Below are 27,652 nucleotides of genomic sequence, written 5' to 3' on the forward strand. Positions count from 1 at the left end.
TTCCAGAGCATGAGTGCCAGGGTTTGTATTTTTCCATGTTAATATGGAATGTGGTAATGGGAAGCCAGGCATGACTGGAGATCTCAGCCTCTCTCCTGTGCCATACCATGAGTCTTTAGAGACCACCCATGAAGCCAGACGTATGCTAAATATAGTCACGTTTTACACAGCAATCCGCTGAAATTAGCATATGGCATTGTGAATAATGGTGTTGACAGAGTGTTGATTTCATTTTCATGTTTAAAGCACTTATAACCGTGATTAAATACAGTATTTGTAGGCCTCTAATTTGTGGGACGTGGCATGGGAACTATTTGGAAAATGAGATAGGCATGAGCAAATCTAGTAATCATTCCCAGTGTGACTCCACTGAGGCTGTTTAATATATTACAAATAGATCTAAATATGAGTGTGTCACATTTTTGACATGTATATTTAAACGGACAACACCCACATGATAGTTACTCACATCAGAAGCTTTGAAGTCAGAGATCTAATGACCAATTAAATTATATTCAGTTTATTTTGATAGGATCTTATTATCAGACACTGACCTAATTGTGGTAAATGTGCCTGCAAATAGCCTCCAATTACATAAATACACAAAGTCGATATCTAGTAATGCTGCTTCCACACCTGTAGGTGTCACTGTCAGTGACCCGAAAAAACATACAGTACAGGCCAAAAGTTTGGACACATTACTATTTGTAATGTTTTTGACCAAGCCTGCATTTATTTGATCAGAAATACAGATTTTTTTTTAAATATTGTTATATAATTACAATTTAAAATATTTGGTTTTCAATTTATTCTACTTTAAATGATCATTTATTTCTGTGATCAAAGCTGAATGTTCAGGATGGTTCCTCCAGTCTTCAGTGATCATGATCCTTCAGAAATCATTCTCATATGAGGATTCATTATGAGTGTTGGAAACAGTTCTGCTAATATATTTGATGAATAAAAGGTTCAAAAGAACTGCATTTATTCAAAATAAAAACATTTTCAAATAATATAAATCTCCTTTACTATACATTTTTATCAATATAACAAATCCTTGCTGAATAAAATTATTGATTTATAAAAAATAAAAATAAAATGACTGACCCAAAAGTACTGACCAGTAGTGTATATTGTTGTTACAAAAGATTTCTATTTTTAAAACATTTGCTTCTTTCTTTATTATTATTATTTTACTTTTTTTTCATCAAAGAATTATAAAAAAGTGTCACAGGTTATGAAAAAATATTAAGCAGCAGAACTATTTCCAACTTTGAAAATAAATCCTCATATGAGAATGATTTCTGAAGGATCATGATCACTGAAGACTGGAGGAATGATCCTGAAAATTCAGCTTTGATCACAGAAAGAAATGATCATTTAAAGTAGAATAAATTGAAAACCAATTATTTTAAATTGTAATAATATATCACAATATTATTATTATTATTTTTTTCTATTTTTGATCAAATAAATGCAGGCTTGATGAGCAGAAGAAACTTCTTTCAAAAACATTACAAATAGTAATGTGTCCAAACTTTTGGCCTGTACTGTAGGTGTAGGATTTACTTAAAACTTTTAGTATGGGGAACACATATTCACTATTAATAACTATGACTCTTTCCTCAGTAAACTCCCAATTTACTGCTTATTAATTATTAGGAAGTTTTGTAGCATTTAAGTTTAGGTATTGGGTAGGATTAAGGCATGTAGAATAACGTCATGCAGAATAAGGCAATAAAGGGATAGTTCACCCAAAAATGACTCAAGCCATCCTTGGTGTATATGACATTCCTCTTTCAGACGAATTCAATCTGAGTTAAGTTAAAAAATGTCCAGGCTCTTCCAAGCTTTATAATGGCAGTGAATGGCATTTCGTAAGTTGAATAAGCTTTTTTGCGGGCTGCCATTCACTGCCATTATAAAGCTTGGAAGAGCCAGGACATTTTTGAATATAACTATAATGATTGTGTTGGTCTAAAAGAAGAATGTCATAAACACCTGATGGCTTGAGGGAGAGTAAATCAGGGGGTAATTTAAATTTTTGGGCGAACTATATGTGCTTTATAAGTACTAATGCATAGTAATAATATCCTAGTAATATGCATGCTAATAATCAACTAGTTAATAGTGAGAATTGAACCACTAAAATATAGTGTTACAGCAATTATTTGTTAAATTTACTGACGAGTGATTACCGTTTCAAAGCAACGGCAGGTAACACACTGAAATAAACGTGACACTTTCAAGTAGAAAGACTGAAATACTGTGTTTTATACGGAAATACTTTCAATCTTTTTTCATTCTCAATACTTTCAATCTTTCAATAATCCGTTTTATTTACAACTTTGAAAACCAGTCAAACAAAAAACAAAATGACTTTACTGAAAACGCCTCAAAGAAATCAGTTCCTGGCAGAGAGTTCAAGCTTGAGTTCCTGTTTGTCATTATAGATTCCCCTGGGGGCATTTGAACATTGAAGACAGAAAAGACTCGAAACAACTGTTATTTCAGAGGAATCTATCATAAATCTTTTACATAACCCTGTCAGTAGAATCACAGGTGGTTTATTGAGGCATGACTAGATCTGGGACAGGTACTTTTTTCTGAAAAAATGGTCAAGGCAAAGGAAAAGGCTATTTATCAGACTGCTCACTTTTTTTCAAATTCAGAAAGTTGAAGTATTAATAAAGCGTCATGGGTTTATTATTAACAGCTAACAACTACAAGGACATAATGTTACCACGTGTAACATAATATTATACAAACAGCCAGATTTAGGGAACTAGTTTTCACATCAATGATCATTTATACAAATTCACTTTTTACAATAAGAGTACCTTGCTTTAACTTTCTAATGCATTATTGTTTATAAAGCCAACCATAACTAATAAGATCTTTAGCATTGACTGTTATATGTTTACCAGTTAGTTTAAAATCCACATTAAAATCAAATGTGAAGTTCTTTGGATTTTATATGAATATATTCGCCTTACTGTTATCTATAAGCTGGTGAGCTCCAAAACAATGACAACATTCGTATTTGGAAGATATTATCATTCAAAACACTTCAGCTTCTCATCACATAGGGATATCTCATAACTAGGGGATAGGGAACGATTCAGACAGTGTTGTTTTGTCACGCAAACCTGCCGCAGCTCCGGTCCAGAGACACAATAGCAACGTATCGGACACATTTGAATTCTACACAGGATGCTGTATTTTAAAAGTGATATGGAGATTACTACGAGGAGAAACAGTTAGAGATTAGGAGGAAAATGTGGCTTTACCGAGCTCAACGGCTCTGGCCGAGCTGTGATGTAAACCAAACTCTATTGGCTAATTTTAAAAAAGGGAGGAGCTGATCGATAAGCCACGCCTTGTCATCCTGTGCGTTTTAAGGCACTTCAGTGGGTCTTTAAAGATGTTATAAATATCATGCCTAATTCCAATATCATATTTTTTAAAAGGTTACTCTAGGAGGTAAACAAGTGAACTCAATAAAATGTTCAACTTTTAAGATGTCAATCTGACAGGTCAAGTAGGGTGGTATACCCGCTATTTGGGCCTAAACAGAAACGGACTTAAAAAATTCACGGGCGTAGAAAGTATGGCAACTAGCCTGAATTTCCTTTATACCAAGAACATGGACTCATCCCTACATAAGGTCTCATTTCACAAGAAACGAAGGGCCAGTTATGGATATCACAACACCAGAGAGAGCGATAGAATGTGTCCGATAAGACTTCTTAAAGGTCAGATTAATTTGGCTCCTCTCAATTCACTGGATGACTCACGGACTGCACCACAATCACATGGCATTGAGAACATCAGAGAGCGCCTGCCACAACATCACAAACATGCAGGAATTTATGGTGGAGGCGGACAGAAATACAAACTTGCACAATACATTTCTGCTTGAACAGAGAACAATCTCAAACTTCTGTTCATACATGTCCAGCGTATTACTGAACGATTGCTAATGAATAAAGCATTGCTTCTAGGCCATTACAGAAGAACACATAGGTGTTAGGTAAATACTGTCTGTCCTAGCTGTAGGCTAAAATTTCCCTGAGCTGCTATTAAAAAGTTTCACCTGAAAGTGCTACAGAGGAAAGGGGACTTTTCTATCGACAGATCTTTAGAGATACAGTAGGGGGCAGCAGAAAATTACAGTCTCATGTAACCTCAAGCACATCTGACTTGAGTTAGTTAGTCTGAGAATAATATTGTATAAATGCTTTTCCCTTTTCAAATACAATTGTGTTTGGTTGGAATATGGGAAATGTGGATTCCCAAAAGATCTGTCACGATGAAGTGACTAATAAAAACCTTCAAACAAACGGCTAATTGTTTTTGGATCCGTCCTCTGTGATTCACCTACTAAACACACCCATTAGATTGTGCAAAACTTAACTACTTACTGTCAGAAATCAATAGCAGCATGTCCTAGGATTAAAAATAAAACAAGCCAATGGTTCCATTAAATGTCTTTGCATTTAAAGTGTACCAGCATTAACTGAAATGCACAGCTTTATAAACAACAACAAAAGCAGTTGTACACATTCCAGTGCACTAGGGGAGGAAGGCAAAGGTGGAATTTGGGATGGACTACTCTATCTGCGGTATGCCCCATTGCATAATACGGAAAGCGACAAAGCAGAAGTCTCCAGTGAATAGTTGACCACTGGAAACCAGAAACGAGGGATAACAAACCAGAGGAAATAACCAAACACACGTGCTTCCTGCAAGAGTGGCACACTGGCTCCTCTAAACACAGCACTGATTTTGTTGCTTCATGCCTGAACAGAAACGGAACAGAAAAACTATACCACGGTTGTGTTTGGGCGGCAGAGAGGGGAGAACTGACTCCAAACATTGCATTGTCAGAAACAAAGTGCTGCTTAACTGCTCATTACCAGCAGTCTGGTATTCCCCTTGAAGAATAAAACCTTGCAACCAAATCACTAGCTAGTCCCAAAATGTTGCACAGCAAAAGGGCGGTTGCAAAACATTGCATGCATAATTTGATGCTTTGGGTGTGGATGTGGTGTAAATCACTGCGAAATAATTTCTCGAAATAGCTTGAAACAAATGTGCTTAGATTTGTGCCTGTGGAAAGAAACAGTGACAAACCAGGGAGGTTGAATAAATACAGCTACTAAAAGACGTGCATTACTGCATAGACAAAACATGGTTCCCCAGATGTTGACACTGCCCATATCTTTATACAAGCTCATTTGATTTTAAACTGCCTGCACTGCAGAATATCTAAATCTTGCAAACTTTTAAATGTACTTATTTTTCATTCAATTAATATAAAGCTCAGGCATTGTTCACTCAAATAGCATGCATATAAAGTTACACGCCTCTCAAGAAAAGCATGCCCAACAGTCTAATAACAGCACAACTATATTGACACTATAACAGTCACCTTGAACCTCCCACACAGCAAATACGAGCAGTGCTACTGACATCAAAGCACGTTAGAAAGATCGAGTGAATGAACTGAAAAGGACTCGTACCTTCAATGAAGTTGGGGAAGGTTTTGACCTCTGGCTCTTGTAGCGAATGATCCCAACAAGTATCTTCAGCGGGACCCTGCAGGAGGCCACGCTCTATGGCCAGTTCCTCCAAGACATCATAGTCCAAATCATCTCCTGCGACCTCTTGCAGTGAGGGTGCAGCAGGTTGGCCCGCAACAGGACTGGCAATCTGTTGCACTTCAATAACTTCCTCTACCACCACAATCTTCTTCCGCATGGCGTCGTCTGTGGACTGATTTTGCAGGTCGCAGGTGATCTCGTTGGCAGGAAGGGGTCCAGTGATGACCGGCTGTGAAGGGGCCTTGCTTTCTGAGAACCTGTTCGGCTTCTCTGTGCTCTGCTGTGTGTCAGAAGCAGGCGTATGTTGTGCAACGCTGGGAGGTTCCCCCTGCTCAGGGAGGGGGGTGAGCTGGGCCGAGGCTGCTGCTGCTGACGCTGAGGCTGCCGGCGCTTCCCACTGTCTCTGCGACGAGGATGTTTTTCCTTTCAGAACCTCCCGTTTTTCAGCGAAGGGCTGAGCAGGCTCCACCTCCCCTTTGTGAGCCGGGGCCTCATTCTGTACAGCTGTTGGCTGCATGCTCTCCACAGTGTGCATTCCTTCAGCGGATGTCTTTGCAGAGTCATTTGTTGCAACTTGCTCAGGGCCCTCAACCTTAAGGAGGTCCACCTGACCTGCATCCTGAGCTGTTGTCACTTTTGTCTCAGCTGTAGGTGGAGGGGCCTGTTTTGCAGCAGATTTCTGTTTTTTCTTCTTTCCTTTTGAAGACTTTGAGGCATCCTCTGTATCCCTGTCTTTTGCAACTTTGACCTCTTCTGTGACTACAGGTCCCTCAGTCTGTTTTGAAGACTTTTGTTGAACAGAATCAATTTGTTTTGGTGTCTCTATATTAGATTGCAAAGTTTGCGCAACTACTTCTGAAGTCTTGCTGGAGTCAGCTGTGGTAATCTTCACTTCAGCACTAGTAGATTTAGGGCTGAGATCAGGCTTGTGACCTTTAACCTCTGCCTTGACCTCAACAGCAGAAATAGCATAAGGAATCTCCACCTTTTCATGAACTTTTAAAGTACTAGACTTGTCATCGTTAAATGCTTCTTGGGCTTCCTTTGTTTTTTGGGAACCATGTACACGCTGTTGTTTGTCAGTCATGTGAACAGTACCTGATGCTGTGGGTGGCACTGCTGTGACGGCTGACTCAAAAGTATGCAGTGGTAGATTAATCTCTGACTTCTTTTCAGCGACTTGCATTGATACATTTTCTTCCTTCTTAGGCAGAAGTGGCATTGCTGATTCTGGAGATTTGACCGACACCCGAGAGCTAACAGAGGTATTTGACTTCAACTCATCCACATGATGTGGAGCAATTAAGGTCTCATCTGTTTTTTTGTTCTTGATTGGTTGTTCTTGCACATTTTTGGTCTTTGTGGTTTTCTCCACTTTTGGTTTTGATAGAGTTGTATGAGGAGCATCCTTATCCATTTTGCTGTCACCTGTGGATGTGACTTCTTGAGAGGCCTTGATACACACTTCTTCCTTCGGCTTTTCTTTGACTGATTCAGTACTGATGGGAAATATGGAGGAATCCACAGCTGTTGCCTCCACTGTTGACAACAGGGTTGGTATATCCTGCGTGTGTTTAGTCTTTTTGGATTTCTTTGTTTTCTCCACTTTTGGTTTTGATGGAGGAGCATCCTTAGCCATTTTGCTATCATCTGTGATTGTGACTGTGGTTTCCTCTGAGACCTCTTCTTTGGGTTTTTCTTTGACCGTTTCATTGGAAACTGAAGACAAAGAGGATTTTACTGTAATTGTCTCCACTGCTGTAGAAACAGTTGTGCCCTCCTGCACAGTTTTAGTCAAAAGTTTTTTTTCAGTTTTCTCCACCTTCGGTTTTGATGGAGTAGGACAAGGAGCATCCTTAGCCATTTTGCTACTATCTGTGACTTTGGTTTCCTCTTTTATAAATACCTCAATTTTGGGCTTTTCTTTCATTGTTTCAGCAGAAACAGAAAAAACAGAGGATTCCACTGATGTTGCCACCACTGTTGATGAAACGACTGGTATATCCTCCACATTTTTGGTTATTGTTGTTTTATGTATTTTCTCCACTTTTGGTTTTGATGGAGTAGGACAAGGAGCATCCTTAGTCATTTTGCTATCACCCATGGATGTGGTTTCTTGAGCGACATTGATAGACATTTCTTCCTTTGTCTTTTCTTTGACTGCTTCAGCAGAAACAGAAACAATAGAAGATTTCACTGTTGTTGCCTCCACTGTTGAGGAAACAATTGGTATATCTTGCACATTTTTTGTCTTTGCGGTTTTCTGCATTTTCTCCACTTTTGATTTTGATGGATCAGGACAAGGAGCTTCCTTAGTCATTTTGCTATCACCCATGGATGTGGTTTCTTGAGAGACCTTGAAAGACACTTCTTCCTTGGGCTTTTCTTTGACTGCTTCAGTAGAGACAGAAAATACAGAGGATTTCACTGTTGTTGCCTCCACTGTTGACGAAACGGCTGGTATATCCTGCACATTTTTGGTCACAAGGGTTTTCTTGGATTTCTCCACCTTCGGTTTAGAGGGAGTAGGACGAGGAGCATCCTTATCTTTTTTGTTATCACCTTTGAATGTGGTTTCCTGTGAGACATTGACACAGACTTCTTCCTTTAGGATTTCTTTGACTGTTTCAGTGGAAACAGAACACACAGAGGACGTCACTGAATTTTTCTCCACTGCTGAAGAAACAGTTGGCACATCCTGTACATTTTTTGTCACCAGAGTTTTCTGTGTTTTCTCCACTTTGGGTTCTGAGGTCATCGGATGAAGAGCATCTTTAGCCCTTTTGCTATTATCTGCTACTGTGGACGTGGTTTTCTTGGAGACCTTAATAAAGACCTCTTCAGTGGGCTTTTCTTTTGCTGCTTCAGTAGTGACCGAAGACACAGATGATTCATCTGCTCTTGATCCCACTGTTGATGAAACATTTGAAACATCCAACACATTTTTGGCCACAATAGTTTTCTGTGTTTTCTCCACCTTGGGTCGATGAACATCCTTAGGTGTTTTGCTATCACCTATTACAGTGGATGTGGTTTGCTGGGAGACTTTCATAAAGATTTCCTCCTTAGGCTTTTCTTTGACTGCTTCAGTATGGGCAGAAAACACAGAGGATTCCACTGCAATTGTTCCCTCTGCTGATGAAACAGTTTGCACATCCTGCATATTTTTCGTCACAAGGGTTTTCTGTGTTTTCTCCACCTTCGGTTTGGATGGAGTAGGATGACGAGCATCCCTGGCTGTTTTGCTATCGTCAGTTGTTGTGGATGTTGTTCCATGAGAGACCTTGATAGGCACTTCTTCTTTAGGCTTTTCTTTGGCTACTTCAGTGTGGGCAGAAATCAAAGAGGATTTCACTGATGTTGCGCCCAGTGCTGACAAATCTGGGCTCAAATGAACCTTTTGTGGTTTCTGAATGAATGCTGTCTTGGTGCATTCCCTGAGTTCCACCATCTTTTCCTGTTCAACTGGCTTAGCATGGCGAGTTTCAATAGAAGGCATATGAGAGACTGAATGCATAGCAGCCTTCCTCCTAACACTTGGTTCCATCTCTTTGGTGTATTCACGATTATCAGAACGCATGGGCTGCTCTCTGGATTCCCATGATCCTTTGGGTTTAATCTGACTGCTAGCCATTGGACGACCTCTAAATCTTGGTGTTCTGTCATTGGATTCAGTAATTTCAGTTTCATCAGTGCTCTGTGTTTTGCGACGGTACCCCTGGCGATCCAGCAAAGCCTCTTGTTTTTCGGCACCCAACTTGCCGGGTTTGGGAACATAAGAAGTTGGACCCTGAACAGATTGAACATGTTCTGCCCTGCGGGCAATGGCCAGAGTGGCAGCTGGACGTTGTACTCTCTGTAGAGGCGTGGGCACAATCTCTGGAGGCAAATGCAGGTAATCACGCAAGTATACAATCCCTTCATTAGTAAGGTACCAGTAGAAATGCTTCCACGCAAAGGTCTCCTTTACATATCCCCTGGACTTCAGCGAGCCCATGGCTCTTATCACCTGCAGGTTTCCCACACCAGAAATCTCAGGGTGCATGGTCTGAGGGCGCTTGTCTTTCTTGGCCACCATGACGCCATCCCGAAACAGATGTTCAAAGATGGCCTTCAGGCTGTCAAGGGGCATAAGCATTCCAGCAACCATTGTGCTTCCTTGGTCTTGCAGCGTCTGAGTAAACAGGAACAGCTACGCCAAAGAAGAACGAATCACTGAATGACCTCACTCTCCAGGGTCCTGTGGCAGAGCCTGCTGCCACGTGCTTCCAATTCAATCAAAAAAGACACTAAAAATAAATACAACCTGCTATTTGTGTTTGTCCGTTGTTGTTTAGCTAACTTCCTTCCTCATCAAAAGGGTTTCTTCTTTCTTCTCAAACTTTCTCAGAGGCAAAGGAAAAACTTAGAAAAGGAAAACTGTTCTCTCCTTCACTGAGCCTTCCTTGGAAGTGAGCATAGTCCGTACTGGCAGAGTTGCAATGAGAGGGGGTGTGTGCAAAAGAGAAAGAGAGAGAGAGAGTACTATGATCCAGTCGGCCACTCCCACCTCACTCAGGCAAAGAAGAAACTGTTAGAATAAAACTGCCCGGTCGGCAGACTCTTAACAGTTGTAAATGGCTTGACATAAACACTTGCAAGGATAATTGCCAAAAGTGTAGGGAGCAAAAATAGAACTCAACAAATGGAAGAAAAAAAAAAAAAGAAGTGTCCGTTCAGCACACCTATGCTTCACTGAAACATGTACTGCAGTGTCTAAGAGGAACCACCCACAGAGGTGCTCAGCACATGTTACACACCCCTGTGTGTGTGTGTGTGTGTGTGTGTGTGTGTGTGTTGCACCATCTCAGAGAGTAAATTGGTCAATGAGAAGCTAGGTTAGTGAAAAGGAGACACCCGTCACGTATGTCATCCAATAGGTAAAATACACAATTATTAACACGCACCTTAGGCAACTAGGGTTTACACACTTAGCTCGTGTGACGGGACACTCCTTTTGCCCTACAGCGACTTGAATTCCTCACAACATTCCTTGCAGCGAGTCCTTTGGATATGAGATTACTAGGTTGACATTGAACATTTGAACATGAATGACTGATGAATCAGAGCAGATACTGCACAGAAAGAAAGCATGATATAGGGACTCAAGTGGAAAAAAAGTTACACTAAAAGCACATCATTGTAAGCGCAATCCCATGCAGACGAATACACTAGCAGAAGAACACATGTTACTGTTTAGCTTGTTTTAAACTGAGGCCAATCTCAAATGAATCGCTGGATAATGTTTAGCATTCTGATCCATTTGTATACTTTTATACAGCAAAATCCATCTTTAACTATAGAGTTAAAAGATGATAAAAGACTGCAGCATTACACTAAGCACGTTTTTACTAGCACTGTTGGCAGTACAATGACATGATGCAACAGTTTGAAAGAACAGATGAAGAATTCATCTACGGCTCTCTCAATCTCAATATAGCGGTTGAATTTGAGTTTCCTATGAGAGAGTCTACTAAATAAAGAAGCACGCTTTGCTGCTAACCTTTCGAAGGAACCATGGACATGGTGTCTGATTTGTGAGGGAGAGCAGGACCGGGATAGACACAGACAGATGCAGATAGAGAGAGAGCAGAAAGTGAGAGGGGTAGAGTTGCACTGATTGTCTCTAATGCCTTCTGGAAAAACTGAATAATGCTTCTTAATGACCACTGTAATTACCAGTTTTCTGAATATATCTGGTAGGAATATGTGGTAGGGATATGCCATGCCGCCACCTCATACCTCAAATGGAAAATGTTTTTGTTTTAATCACCATGGAAACCGTCAGACAGTGTGTCAGTTCCGGGAAACTCGAATATCCTCTTTCACGTCGCTCCAACGCCGTGAAAATAACTTCTGGGCAGCTGTGCGGGACATCACAGTACCCTCAACCAAGAACAACCTATCTGTCATATTCAGCACATTTGAGTGCATATGATGCGATTTATTAGGACTTATTGGTGGTGTCTGATTGGCCACAATAGTAAAATACTTTTTTTATTAGAATAATGTGGTTTATTATAATGTTAAATTGTACATAATTATTATTATTATTTAACTTACACTACCACTCAAAATGTTGGATTCAGTAAGATTTTTTTTTAACAAAAGTATAATAATTAAATCATTCTATTCAGCAAAGATGCAATAAATTGTGAAAGTCATTTATAATATACAAAAGATTTCTATACGAAATTATTTTGCTCTTTTGAGATTTTACAACATTAATTAAAATTAACATTTTAACAACCCCCCCACCCACACAAAATTACGATATTAATAATCATTTAACCTATTTTTAGCAATGAAAAAATAGACCTAGAAAGGATTTCTTTTTTCAGTAGCATGTTATATTAAGGTGACAAAGTTACAAGTTACTAAATGTACTTACTATAGCAATAACAGTAAATTATGCATAACTGCAACCCTAAGCCAAACCATAACTCTATAGGGTAACACTTTATTTTACAGTGTCCTTCACTGTAAAAAAATCCAACTTATGTTTTCTATGACAAATTCAGCTTTTAAAGTTTATTCAACGATTTAACATGAAAGAAGTTGAGATAACTCAAACAAAGTTTGTACAACTATTGACCCTAAGTTGAGAAAACTCAAAATAAATTATGCAGCTGGTTGACTTAAACTTTTAATTTTTCTTAACTTTTTGTTTTAGTTGCTGTAGTACATGATGCATAATTACATGTAACTAACCCTAATCCTACCCTAACCCTAGTAATCAGTATAACGTTAATTCATATTACTCAGTAATTATTTGAGTAAGTACAACGTCATCTAAAAATAAAGTGTAACCGAAAATATTTATAGTGGTACCTTAAGGTACATATTGCTACTCTAAGGAACTAATATGCAACTTTTAATGGTGAGAAATGCATTAAGATGTCCTTTTAATGGCACTGCCCCAGTAAAAAGCTGCTGCACTCCTAAAGGTACAGTTTTTGCACATTTTTTCTGAGAGTTATGTTTGTCAAAATTCTCCTGAGAGCCATTTTTCAGCCTGACAGGTTCAGACCGGGCTCAGCAAAAGAATTAATGGTTTTATAAACATTCGAAGCTACATTTCAAGGATGTTTCCAGTTGGACAAAAAACAGTTTGAAAGGCTTCATTAGTTGAAGACCGTTACAAATCCATCTGTGGGTAATCAGGGAGTGTTAGTAAATACGCATAAACATATTAACCATAACCTCTACTCTGATTTATTTTAAAAGGATCCTCCAGAAGTAAAATTTCTTCATAATGAATAAGCAGTGATGATTCATGGATCATTGTTTGTTCCTCAATTATTCCTATGTGAGTCATTAGAGGTGCTTAGACCTCACGTTCACACATGTGACTGATTTCAAAATGTGTAACAAATTAGAATAAACGGGTACATGATATGAAGATAAGTGATAAAGGGGCAGGAGAATGAATTCAAAGTCACCTAATATCATTTATTGAAGAATCCAGCCCTCCATTTGGATCACCTCAGCTCTTTGTATGTGAGCCCAGAATAGACATTATCTGGCTCTCGTCCCACTGTAAAGCGTTCACTAACACGTGCCTTCCTCCTTCAGCCTGCTGACAAAGGTCGCCATGCCCCAGAAGTCAGTTTTGCATGTGTCCGTGGCAACAGAGACCCGTCAGCTGGGATATAATTAAAGACATTCAGACTTTTTTTAACATACTCGTATTAAATTTCATTTTCAACTTTCGAGTGACTTCTTCCAAGTCAGTCCTAAAAGAGATGCAAATTCTGACGAGATGAAAATGGAATCAGCTATGATTTGCAGATGCATAAAACAGATGAGTGCCACATGAGAATTTGTCCGTCACTTCAGGGCTTCGGGAGCCTCGTCTTTGTTGCGTGGCTGTGTATGATTTATATTCAGCTCATCTTCTGAAGTATCTAAAGTGAGTACTCTTCTGACCTGCTGAATGAACAGTTGAATATGATTTGCAATAATGATGTAGAATGCAAATCAATCTGACCACAACGAACACACACCTATTATTGACAGCCTCTCCAAAGTACACACTACTATAGTTTTACAACCAAATATCTGCTAACAATGAAGTCAACAAATAGTTTTTCTTTTTCCTTTAGTCTCTAAAACAGGTTAAAACAGATCATCAAAGAAAAAAAATATATATAATAGAAAATACAATAAAGTATAGATCATCTTTCAATCAAATGTATTAAAGGGATCACCCAAAAATAAAAATTGTCATCATCCAAGATTTTTCGAGGAATGTTGGTAACCGAGAAGTCTCTGGTCTTTTTTCTTTTCATACTATGGAAAGCCCATAAACTGGGTTACCCACGTCCTTCAAAATATCTTTGTTTGTGTTCAACAGAAGAAAGAAACTCACACTTGAGGATGAGTAAATTATGACAATTTTTTATTTTTGGGTGAACAATCCCTTTAAGTTACACATATTATAATAAGGAAACAGATAACACATTCAGACTCTTGAGTCGTACTGTAAGTGGATTTGGGGACATGGATTCAGCTGTCCCAAGTGAAAATGTGCCGACACACCAGTGCGGTCTATCCCGTCACCTCTAACCTTCAGCACCTGTTCACAACCCAGAGGAAACTCAATCTCCTGCTGTTCTCAGCGGATCACGGGCCTTATATGGATGGAATCAAGGATTCTAATACACCTGTAGAGGTCAAATATGACCCTAACACCGAGTCCTAACTAGACGTCATGCGACGCCATGGCACTCGATAAAGGGTATCTTTTCATTGATAATCAGAGCTTTTGTCCTTACCTTTTAATGTGAGTTTCAATATCATTTTGCAAGACCTTTATTGTCGTACTAAAAGTGATATAATGCAATTCAATGATATAATTGCACTGGATAATTTCCCTCTGATCTCTATTTAATGTCATAAATGAACTAAGGCCGAGGCCTGGCTTAAAGGGTTAGTTCACCCAAAAATGTCCCACCCAAATTTATGTCATTCTCCCTAATGTTGTTCCACACCCGTAAGACCTCCGTTCATCTTCGGAACACAGTTTAAGATATTTTATATTTAGTCCGAGAGCTTTCTGTTCCTCCATTGAATGTATGCACACTATACTGTCCATGTCCAGAAAGGGAATAAAACATCATCAGAGTAGTCCATATGTGGCATCAGTTAGTTCATTAGAATCTCTTGAAGCATCAAAAATACATTTTGGTCCAAAAAAAAATACAACTTTATTCAGCATTGTCTTCTCTTCCTGGTTTGTTTTCAATCCGTGAACAAATATTCGAACGGTTATGAATCAGCGTATTGATTCATGATTCGGATCGCCAATGTCACGTGATTTCAGCAGTTTGGCACGCGATCCGAATCATGAATCAATACGCTGATTCATAACCGTTCGAATCTTTGTTCACGGATTGAAAACAAACCAGGAAGACAATGCTGAATAAAGTCGTAGTTTTTGTTATTTTTTGCCCCAAAATGTATTTTCGATGCTTCAAGAGATTCTAATGAACTAACTGATGTCTCATATGGACTACTCTGATGATGTTTTTATTCTCTTTCTGGACATGGACAGTATAGTGTGCATACACTTCCATACGCTCTCAGACTAAATCTAAAATATCTTAAACTGTGTGTGAAGATGAACGGAGGTCTTACGGGTGTGGAACGACATTAGGGTGAGTCATTAATGAAAGGATTTTCATTTTTGGGTGAGCTAACCCTTTAATCTAAGCCTTGTCTGTGAAATCGGGCCAAAGTGTTCAGAGCCAGTACTGAAAAACCAGTTTGTATATGTTGTATGGAAAGGATTTTTTTTAAAAGTTCCAGTAAATTAAATTTCATTAGAAACTTTTGCAACTGATTTGTCACAGTTACATGTTTGGAATAAGTGTATAAACTGAATGAATGTTAATAAATATTTGTAAAGCAATTTGGGTCTTGTGATAATTCTATTTAAATAATAATAATAATAATTTTAAGCAATATTGTGTTTGAGATGTAGGTTTTTACTTACAGGTAATTAAAAGTGGTTTAGGAAAGATTTAAGTTGGAATGCAGTAAAATTAAGAAAGACTAATGTAAATAATAGGATTTACCGAACTCAAATATTATAAGGGTGATTGACCTAGTGAAAAAGTTGATAAAACGTTACACATTTAATTTGTGAGTTCAGTGTAAACAGACAAGTGTATTGTGTCAGTCACTCAGTATGTATTTTTATGTCAATGGTGTAATATTTGTATGAGCTGGATTAAGTACTTTTATTATAAGTATTTAAGTATTAAAGTATTTTGTTGCGAGAGACTCCGCCCTCTCCAGTCTGATTGGCTGCGATTTTTAATCTAATTTGTCACGTCTCAGTATCAATGCATCTGGTGTGGGTGGACATATTGCTTGTTGCTGGAATCTTATTGCGTCTGGTTGGACACGGCGTAAAAGACCATTTCAATAACTGCCATGTGGTTCTGCAGCTTATCATGTGATCTTGAGGAAGTAAACATCGTTACGGCTTTTGGAAAAATTGCCTCAAATGTGTCTATGCTGAACAATCTCCAGCCCATCAACACATTTCTTATCATACAGTCTATTAATTTCCTGTTGTTCTTATACTCCCATTTGCAACACTCAAAACAACCAATCTCAGTCACTTGACGCTAAATGAGGCATACACTAATAAAAATAATGTTTGCCTCAGTAAATCACACTAAACAGACCATACGCCGTACCCATCAGCTTGAAACATCTCAAGGTTTACACTTTGAAATGTGAACTAGCTTGAGCAAATAACCAACTAACCACAAGTGATCATAGAAAGACCGTTTAACTATGACTAGACAAAAAGAGTAAAAAAAGATAAAACACAGACAAACTCATTTTACCAGCATGTAAAGGCGAAACAAGAGCTCAGCACATTTCTGACATTTCTAAAACAAAAAATTCAGGTTGACATGAAAAAAACAAGTCAAAACACTGAGAGGTATATGGACTGAGCAGAAGTAAATGATGAGCTTTTCCTGCAAAACCTGGTCCAAACCAAAGAGCTGTTTTCAATGTGCAGCTCATAAATATTTGTGAGATGCTGGAAAATGTTAGGATTAACCTTTTCAGTTGCAAATTAGCTCGACTCCCAAAGAGATTTTGATCCAGCCATTCATCTATTCCCTAAATTGCTTGTGGGCCATGAAAGACAATTCATATTAAAGGGTTAGTTCACCCAAAAATGAAAATAAGCCCATGATTTACTCACCCTCAAGCTATCCTAGGTGTGTATTTGACATTCTTCTTTTAGACAAATACAATCAGAGTTATAAGAAAAATATCCTGGATCTTTATAATGACAGTGAATGCGAGCCCATCGATTCACTTCAGAAGGCCTTTATTAACCCCTGGACCCATGTAGAGTATGTTTATAATAGATGGAGGCACTTTTTCAAATTTTGGGCTGCAATTCAATGCCAATGTAAAGCTTGGAAGAGCCAGGATATATTGCTGTTATATATATTGATATATTGGCTATATATATATATATATATATATATATATATATATATATATATATATATATATATATATATATATATATATATATATATATATATATATATATATATAAATATATATATATATATATAATATCCTGAATGTATTCGTCTGAAAGAAGAATGTCATATAAACCTACACTGTATTTTTTTTTTTCAATAAGTTATGACAACATATGTTTTCACATTGTTTTAACTCATCAAAATAAGTTAATACTTTTTTTATTAGTTATACAAGATGCAACTCATTTTTTAAAGTCAATTTAACATAATTTAAGTTGAAATGACTTAAATATCCAAGTCGATTGTACAGCAAAAGTTCAAAATTTGCCCTTTTTTATGTGTAGGATGGCTTGAAGGTGAGTTTTGGGGGTGAACTATCCCTTTAATGACATATGTATTTACAACTAACTTGTAAAAACCTTCTTACAAAACTGCTTGGAATACAATTCACCCCACAATGAGCTATGAGCTATAGTAACAGTAACGCTCGACATGTAAACAGCCCACTATGTCTGTCTTTGCTCCCTGAAACATAACAGACTGCTCAGGCTAATGGCTGCACTGAAAGCCATACTTGAATTGTATTCTGGCAGCTACAAGCAACTAGTGTTGGGACCTAAAGCATGTAACGGGTGTAAAAGAATGGATGAGAAGCAGGCAGGTTAAATTACTGCTTAACAGTGACCTTCTCCAAACGTATCCCTCACGTTCTCAAACAGAGCCACATTGTTTTTAGGAATGACTAATGAAAAGTTCCAACAATGCTCAGATCTACTTTTTGTGGGAACGGTCTTTAAAACGTCTTCTGACGTCTGAAGCAGTGCGAGGTCTTTCTCTCTCCGTCTACACGTGTCTATGGAAAGTAGTAAAATTATGTAACATGGCAAAAATGACAAGTCCCCCTTGTGTTCTCCACAGCATGAGTCATGGTTCACTCCAGCTTGTCCATTTCCTAAGTGGAAAGAAACACAACGTCTCAGATTAGTCCTCGCTGAGCACCGTCAGCCTTCTGGCCAACACCCAGAGCTTCGTCCAGCACGCTGCTTAAACGTCGAGGAAGGTGCTGGGTATAAAGAACCCAATGGATCTTTACCCAATGCCAGAAACGATGTATTCGCTGTTATTATAGTCCATATTTTCAACAATCTAATCGAATCTTATGTTACATATCTACTAATGAAACACAGGTTTGGAGTTGGAACATGATAGTGTGGAAGTAAAATGAAAGAATGCTTTGTGAGCAGTAAACAGCTCCAGAGGAAAAACTCTCAATTGAGGTTGTTGGGAATTTGAAACAGCCCTGATTTCCCAGCTGCCCCTTTGGGAGCACAGTAGGAGAGGAACTGGCGTTCAAGAGTCAGATTAGTGTGGGAGAGGCAGAGATCCAGCTTCATTAAAAAAAGCTGGAATAGACAACTTAAGACCAACTTGAGCTGAAGGTTTACTGGTCATTAGTGTTAGTATGCCACAGAAAAGTAACCAGCACGCATTCTGACTGATAAACTTCCTTAAGGGCTCCTATTATGCTTTTCCAATTGTTCGACTTTAGTTATTGTGTAATGTTGCTGTTTGAGCATAAAAAAGTCCACTCCGAAGGGAGATATTTTATTTAACAGAATCAAGAACTACATTTTTTATTTTTCAAGAACTACAACAAACGGCTTGTTTGGACTACAAACTGATTTTTTCTGATCTTATGTTACTCATTTAAATAATCCCAAGGAATAGGCAACAAAAAAAAAACTGTCAGAGGCCTGGTTGAGCTGCGCTAGAAAAGACAGTGCTGTCTATATGTGTTGTCTAATTTCCAGTCTGCGAACTGACAAGAGTACAATTCATAGGCGTGTGGACTTTCTCAAAGAAGAAAAATCTGTAGTCAAACGTTTAATCAAACACTACAGTATTTTGGTGCAAATTCATCTCTCACATGATAATATGGAATTTGACTCTTCCCAGTTCTCAGACCGGAAATAAGACCTCATATACGTCACTGAGGTGTTCTTTGGTAGATCATCTATAACTCGGATATTGCACATCTGAGGTAGGTTTTCTGAAAGCATCATTAGCAGGGCTTGATCAAAGTTACTAGCCATTTAACATTTTCACTGGCCACAATTTTGACATTGATACAATGGGGAAAAACTGCCATATTGATTTTTTTATATTACCTGATAATTAGGCTGCTGTCACTTTAAAACCTGAAGCACCAATCCATTATACTGTTACACGTGCATTTTATTTCTCAACTGTTTACATTCACTTAAAGGAACTGAATGTTAGAAATGTATTTCAATTAATCATAAAATGGTCCTGATATGTCACTAGACATTAAGAAATCATGTTTATTTCAAATACTTATATCACTGACAACAGTAGTCCGGCCAGGATATTGTCATTTAAAAGTTGTGGTTACAGCCCTCAACGGATGTTGATGATGACATGAGTTTTGGCATGAAGCTCCGCCCTCCACCTATCGACCAATAATGAAGTCAGTAGTGTTTCGGCATCCGATTGCCAGATCTGCTCTAGTCACCACAGCTGCAGCTACAAACGGTTCTGCTGATCCTGCAGCCAATCTGGCAACCTCGAGTCAGGGGGAGAGGGAGGGGGATACACCGCTCTACAGTCATTTGAAAGGGATTGCAGTTCCAGTTTTGGCCACAATCTTACATACACTTCCTTTAAAACAGACTATGTTTCCGTGATTACTTTTCAAGATTTTGACATTATTTTGTGTGTATTTGACTGTCAAAAATTTATTTTGAAAAATCAAAATAAATCATGCTCTTGGGACACAATAAGCAAGCTAAGATGCATGTCAGCAATCAGCACAATTTTTTGAAGAATGTGCATACGCATAAATGCAAAAGGGAACCCCGGAGTATGACGTAATAGAGAAGAAACAATGTATCCAAAAATCAAAGGAAACAAAGTAGAAATAGTGAAATGGGACTGAATGAACCGCATGTATACGAGATTACGGCATTTACATACTGCATGTTAATGTGATTTAAAACAATGAACAGCTTTTGGTTATTTATGTATATGACCTATAATAACCGGACACTAATTGCTATCTAATGAGTAACGTTATTACTGCATGTAGCATCATTAACGACAGTTCAAATGACTAGAGTTTCAGGAAACTTGTTCATTTCTCTAACCATGAATCGTACCATGGTCGTTAAGCTGCGAGCTACTCCATTGTACAGGAAACGTACCCCTGGTCGGTCACCAGCACACTTTCCAACTCCAAAGGCCTAGCAGGACATCCTTGGTCAACCAGCATCACAAGAAAGATGGTCGAGCAGCTCCACCGGCTACATTTTTAGCCCATCAACAGCATTAGACGACATAATCCAGCACTGGAATTCACAGTGGTCAGATAAGAATGCATGCCTGTGCAGAAATCACAGATACAATGCTAGGGTGTTTTGGGTGGTTGCCACAGTGTTGCTATACACATTTCCGTGGTTGTTAGGTGGTTCTGTGCCGGCCCATTTCAAAAAAGCCAAACGCCAATGCTATTCTGGTCTCTGGAAATGTGTCATCTTCCTTCATTCTTTTGAAAACAATAACTTTAGCATACTGCTGCAATCACATGTTTACCTAAAGTGCAGAATAGCAAACTGAATGTGTCATTTTTATCTTTAAAATCCCAATATGCAAAATGTTCCAGGCGCTCATAATTGCCTTAATTATGATGATGTCACCGTCTACCCATAAACTACTTCACCTACCTTTCTTGCTGCTGCGCCAGAACCGATCTCCCAGAATATCACCCATGTCCAGACTCATCTGACAATGCATGTTTGAACCGGCCCGGGTGAGCAGTCTAACCACATCTTCCCCGTGTGGACAGAACCACCCCATCTGAAACCCATTCTCGCCTTGTCTTGCAGGACGGGGCAAACGTAACAGAGGGGGGCACATCGGGGAGAATGACAGGGGAATGCGGTGAAGAAACAAGAGCTTCTTTTCATGTTCTGCCCACAAACACACAATGTCATGGAGTCTATAAATCTGGCCCGTCTTGCCCCCTCTTATTCTCCCACAGTCCCATACATCTGCCCCGTCCAGCAACACTCACTTCCGCACAAACACTGGCTTGTTCTGCCACACCAACCAATTTAGCTTTCAATCAATGAGACAAGCTTTATTGATGTGCTGCTAAAGAGAGCAGGCACATGGACTTGGGGTTTCAGAGGTTATAGCCTCATTTGGCAGCACAACCAAATAAAACTTTAAGAGGTGGGATTGATCACCATTAACTAAAAGAAAATTCCAAGCCATTTTGTAGGCTGAAACTAATAAACAGTTCCTGGCTAGATCACCAGTGTTTGGGACAATAGGGTGTGCAGGAGGGTTTTGGTCTGTGGATATGCATCATTAGAGACGGTCTTACAGGTACGATAGTCTTCCCCATAGTAACCACACGCCCCGGGGGCTGATTTACTACTGTCTGAATCTTTTCAAATGAAGTGGTTTGCTTGGTCTTCAATGAGACTATTATTTGGTTCCTGTTCAACAGAATCTTGAGAAGTAAAGCCTTGTCTTAAGGCTTATTTATGCACATCATAGTTAGCATTATAAACACTGAACAAGATTTTACATTTTAAAGGCTGTTCATTAGCCTGAGGTGGTCATACTCAATTCTAGTCAGAATATGATTATGTGATTATGGGGTGTGTTTCAACCGAACCAGGAAAGACCTCAATTGGATAGACCTACAACCAATCAGAGCAACGAAGCGACGCATTGTCAAATGTCAACAGAGCTCAACTGCACTATGTTGCCAAGTCCGCGTTTTTTTCTGCGAGTTGTTTTCCATGTCCACGAGTTGAAGCGACTATCGTGATATATAGATCCATAAGTGCGAATTTTAGCAGGCAACCTTGCCAAAATAACACACATTTTACCCCCCAAACGCCTTTTTTTTCTTCCGGAGAACCCCCCCGAGAAGCTATTGTTTAGGGCTAGTAGTTGGCGCGTTTTGTTGCAAAAACTTGGCAACCCTGTCTGCACACGCGCTGAAATAAACAATCTTTGCTGGTGTTGCAAAAAATAAAAGAACTTAATGATACACAGATTACTACTTACCCAACATGATCATCATTTCTGAGAGAAATTGTGAAGGTGAATGCATGTACAAACAAGCTCTCCGTTTAGGATTCGAACAAATATAATCCAAGGCCCTTTGATGACGTGCATGATTACTTTACTGTTGATCATCTTTCCGTCATCGTCTAAAGCCCGCCCTGATGATTTCATTGGTCCGAACCGTTTCTGTTCGGAGATAATTACTCCTCTATGGATCGAGGCCGGACCGAACCGCCCGAGCTCAAATGTTGTGGGCGGGGCAAAGTTCGGCTGGCATCCAGGCTAGCTGATCATGGCAGTGGTTCTCAACTGGTTTTTACTTCACAACCCAAATTTTATAATGGACTCCAGGTGATGACCCAACACAGTCCCAAAATAGTTTAACATCCCTAATATCACAAATGAAATCCGTCAATATAACTATTGCATCCACCCAACACTATTAAAAGTTATCATGAGGGAAATGGTGGGTCATATACTGAGTTAATATTGTCCACAGAGAGTTGGATTGGATGCAAGTGCTTTCTCATTCCTCTTAAAAGTAACTAGTTTTGCATTTAGCATAATTTTTCCTATATGTTCTAATTAGAAAGGTCATAATCATGATAACTTAAAGGGTTACTTCAGCGATTAGCATATGGCTTTGTATCAGTAGAAACCCTGGAGAATATTCAAATTATTGTGCTTTCCCCCCTCATATCTCCCTGAGACGAGAGATTTATGCATTTTATTTCTGGAAAAATTCCTCCTATGATGCAAAATGACGATTTTTGCATCATAGGAGGAATGTTTGCCCAGAGGCTAAAGACTACAGCCAGCAGAGGGAGCCATTTCCGCATGTTTTGAATCCGGAATTGGGGGATGGAGATTACACTCAGCTCGCAGGGAGAGCTCAGCTTGCAGACAGGATAATTTAAACGGAGCTATGGTGAGCAATGTAAGTCTTTTAACTTCTCAAATTCATTTCTATGAAAGTTAAGCTTGCAAAGGCATGAACTGAAACGCCCCAGACTGAACTCGCGTTGTGAATGTATGCCGCGAATGTAGTTGCGATTACCTCAGCTCTCATCACTCCTGCAGTTAGTGCTCAGTGCTGTGATACTCGCGCGGTGACTCACTCATTATATTGAACAGACACGTTCAGGTTTTAATTGTAGTGTCTTCTCTCTTCTCTAACTCAGTCACAGTAATGAAGTTGGTAGCGTTGGGAATGGCCTCACGGGGCAGCGAAGCATTCTGGGAATTGTAGTCTTTCATCCCCATGGGACAAAAATACGTTTTCTGTCTTTTCTCAGTCTAGAAGACACCAAATTCAAAAATAATTTCACATTTCTACTGCATTGATGACCCAGTTTAAATACAGATTCATCTTCCCAGCGCTGAAGTACCCCTTTAAAACAACGAATAGAGTTTTACGCTGTCTGTCTACTGACAGGATGTTTGTTTTTATCCTGTAAAGATTCTCTCCAGTCATAAACATTTATAAAGACATGCTGGTAACACAATAAGGTTGTATTAGTTAACATTAGTTAATGCATTAGTTAATATGAACTAACTATTAACAACAGCTCTGTTCAGCATTAGTTAATCTTTGTTAAGGTTAGTTTGTTAAAAATACAGCTATTCATGGTTTGTTCATGTTAGTTCCCAGTGCATTTACTTAACAAGATTTTAATCATGTATCTGAGATTAAAAAATGTTGAAATTAACATTAAGATAAATAAATGCTTTATAAGTGCAGTTCAATATTAGTTCATGTTAACTAATAGTTAACTAATGAAACTTTTTTTTAAATGTTACCGACATGCTTAAAGGGTTAAACATTTTTGCTAGGGCCTATTAATTATACTATCCTAGGGCAAGTTATTATTTTTTACCATATGTTTCTATAAGAAAGGCTCCTCCGTTATGGCAGAAATCATTATCACAATTACTTTGGCCAATATTGAGAAATTAAAACAATGGATACATCGTTTTCAGTGAAATTCAATATATTACATTTCTGGCATATAAAAAGTGTGCTGGATTTATAAACCAAGACAAAGTCCATCAAAGAAGGAATGTGGCAAAATAATCATTGTAAATGATTTGCAGAGCCCTACCAAAGATAGTTTAACCAGCATGTTTTTATAAAGGGTTACCACTGCAGAGAATCTTTAGAGGATAAAAACAAACCTCCTGTCTCGTGGAAAACCTCAGATAGACTAAAGAGGTTAGCTAATGATACCTCCTTGATGGATACATCACAATTGATACAAAGTTCTGTCCTGAAACTCTAGATGGCACAGACTGATAGGTCCTTAACTTAGTCTGCTTGCACTCACATAATGCTCTATAGCAACTTCTCAACTGGTAATTCAATGTTTTTCCTGATGCAAGACTTTTATTTTGGAAGGTGTGTGTGAAAGCTGTTGACACTTCTGTCAGACGAAGGTTAACTAAAGAGAGCTTGAGAAAAACGCGTTAGTTCAGCCAAAAATTAAAGTTCTGTCATTAATTCCTCATGCTCATGTCATTCCAAACCCATAAGATCTTCGTTTATCTTCATGTTTTTGATGAAAACCGAGAACTTTCTGACACCTGACGGACTGCAACCTTAAAGGGTTACTTCAGCGATTAGCATATGGCTTTGTATCAGTAGAAACCCTGGAGTATATTCAAATGATTGTGCTTTCCCCCCTCATATCCCCCTGAGACGAGAGATTTATGCATTTTATTTCTGGAAAAATTCCTCCTATGATGCAAATTGACGATATTTGCATCATAGGAGGAATGTTTGCCCAGAGGCTAAAGACTACAGCCAGCAGAGGGAGCCATTTCCGCATGTTTTGAATCCGCGCATGGGGGATGGAGATCACACTCAGCTTGCAGGGAGAGCTCAGCAGGCAGCTGCAGGCACTCATTTAAACGGAGCTATGGTGAGCAATGTAAGTGTTTTAACTTCTCAAATTAATTTCTATGAAAGTTAAGCTTGCAAAGGCATGAACTGAAACGAGCCAGACTGAACTCGCGTTGTGAAAGTATGCCGCGAGTATAGTCGCGATTACCTCAGCTCTCATCACTCGTGCAGTCAGTGCTCAGTGCTGTGAGACTCGCGCAGTGACTCACTCATTATATTGAACAGACACGTTCAGGTTTTTAATTGTAGTGTCTTCTCCAACTCAGTCACTGTAATCAAGTTGGTGGCTTTGGGAATGGCCTCACAGGGCAGCGAAGCATTCTGGGAATTGTAGTCTATCATCCCCATGAGACAAAAATACATTTTCTGTCTTTTCTCAGTCTAGAAGGCACCAAATTCAAAAATAATTTCACATTTCTACTACATTGATGACCCAGTTTAAAAACAGATTCATCTTCCCAGTGCTGAAGTACCCCTTTAATGTTATGAAGTGATGAGAATACTTTTTGTGTGCAAAAATATTTTAATTTGTGTTCTGAAGGTGAATGACATAAGGCTGAGTAATTCATTGCAGAATTTTCATTTTTGGGTGAACTAACCCTTTAACAAAAACTGGTTTGGGACTGCTTACCTTATACTGCTTAATTATCAGGTCAAAATAGGTCAAGTTCGGTCAAATTCCAAAAAAGAAATTGGTTTGTGGTTTCCATGGCCAAAACATGTGGAGAACCACAGCTGACCACACCCCCCACCTTCCCCAGCTCCACCTGTATGGATCATTCATATCCGCTGTATTAAAGTAGCCTGACGTGGTCATACTCAAATCTAGTCAGAATATGAGTCTGATGCTGCTCCATTGGGCTGTGATTATGGGGCGTTTCAACCAAACCAGGAAAGACATCAATAGGATAAACCTACAACCGATCAGAGCAACGGATTGACGCATAATGTTAGTTGTCAACAGAGTTCAACTGCACTGTGTTGCCAAGTCTGCAGTTTTCCCGATAGTTGTTTTCCATGTTCGTGGGTTGAAGTGAAGCAACCTCAATTATGTGATATATACACCCATGAGTGAGAATTTTAGCAAGCCACCTTGCCAAAATAAAAACTTGGCAAAGCTGTCTGCACGCGTGAATAAACGATATTTGCCAGTGTTGTAAAAAAAAAAAAGAATTTAAGGATAAACAGAGCACTTACCAACATAGTCATTATTTCTGAGAGAAATAGTGAAGTATAATGCAGATACAAACAAGCTCTCCGTTTAGGATTCGTACAAATATAACCCAAGCCCCTTTGATGATGTGCATGATTACGTTACTGTTGATCATCTGTCCGTCATCGTCTAAAGCCCGCCCTGATGATTTCATTGGTCCCAAAAGTTTCTGTTCAGAGTTAATTACTCCTCTATGCACCGAACTGAGTCCAGACCGAACCGCCCGAGCTCAAATGTTGTTGAGTTCATATGAGTTCGGCTGGCATCCAGGCAGTGGTGATTTCTTTAAGACTGCAAGGGAAGCTCGGCTTCCCTTATAATGTCACAAAATTAATGGTCAAATAGGTACTATTGTATTAACATTTTATTGACTAAAAATGTGTTAGAAAACGTTCATCTCAAAGACGAGTTCGTTCAGAATCAGTTACATATAGCAGGTCGGCTGACTCGATTTCCTTCTCATACATTCCCGCAGCGTCACAGTGCATTTCCCTATTGAAGCCCAGCGTCCATTGACTTCAATGGGGCTGCTTTAAACATTTTGTTTTCAGCGCTTCGAAACTAGACGGTCATTGGATAAATGCTGCGATTATGTCCCGCCCACGGACGCTCAGCGTCTCTGGGGGTGAATGGGGAGTGGGCTGGCCCGGACTCTGAGCTTCTGCGTGATGATTGGAGGGTCTGTCGAAAGATTGCATCTCCTTTTGACTGACAGCGATTCTGTACTATAAGGAATCACTGAAGCTATTAGTGCTCAGTTCTATCGCGGATTTCTCACGTTCAGTCGAAATAAAAACTGCTGCAACCTATTTCTTTGATATTTGCTTGGCGAAATTGCTTGATTTTCATCATACATTTCACACAATTATACACCACATTCCTTGTTTCAGTTTTACAGAGTTTAATATTTTTTTATAGCACTGCTGGCCATTGAGAGGACACTGGTCAAGTCACTTGAAAAGACTCCTAGTTGGTACGACAGGGTCACAGACCATTTTCTTGAAAAGGAACGTAGGGCAGAATTTACTTTTAAATAAATAGACAATTTTATGATGTAGGCTGAAAATGAGCTTCCCCTCTCTGACAGACCAGTAGCCGCCACTGCATCCAGGCTATGTCTTAAGGTCTTAGAGTCCAACATTCTGTATGCATTTTTGTATTCGTCATCCTAAACATTTGTCATGCACAGAAACGTTAACCGATTAACAATTAAAATGGACCCTTCAAGCAGTGAGGAGGATTTTGTTGTCCTCTCTCTTCTTAAAAAAAA

At 39.0% G+C, this 27,652-nt stretch overlaps 1 protein-coding gene across 7 annotated transcripts in view; it reads right to left on the minus strand.

The window, feature by feature from the left end:
* Positions 1-27,652, minus strand: part of plecb (plectin b) — a 212,929-nt gene that overhangs the window by 84,908 nt on the left and 100,369 nt on the right. For 2 of the 7 annotated variants that reach the window (XM_067449295.1, XM_067449294.1), the window contains exon 1: positions 5,526-10,046. The exons of 3 other annotated variants lie outside the window; for them this stretch is intronic. In XM_067449295.1, the coding sequence (XP_067305396.1) occupies positions 5,526-9,756 (4,231 nt within the window). In that variant the 5' untranslated portion in view covers positions 9,757-10,046. Of the gene's footprint in view, positions 1-5,525; positions 10,047-27,652 lie in introns of those variants that run through there. 2 more of the 7 variants (XM_067449297.1, XM_067449296.1) reach the window with 1 other exon arrangement.

The sequence above is a fragment of the Pseudorasbora parva genome, chromosome 7 (assembly GCF_024679245.1).
Source record: "Pseudorasbora parva isolate DD20220531a chromosome 7, ASM2467924v1, whole genome shotgun sequence".
Classification (NCBI taxonomy): domain Eukaryota; kingdom Metazoa; phylum Chordata; class Actinopteri; order Cypriniformes; family Gobionidae; genus Pseudorasbora; species Pseudorasbora parva.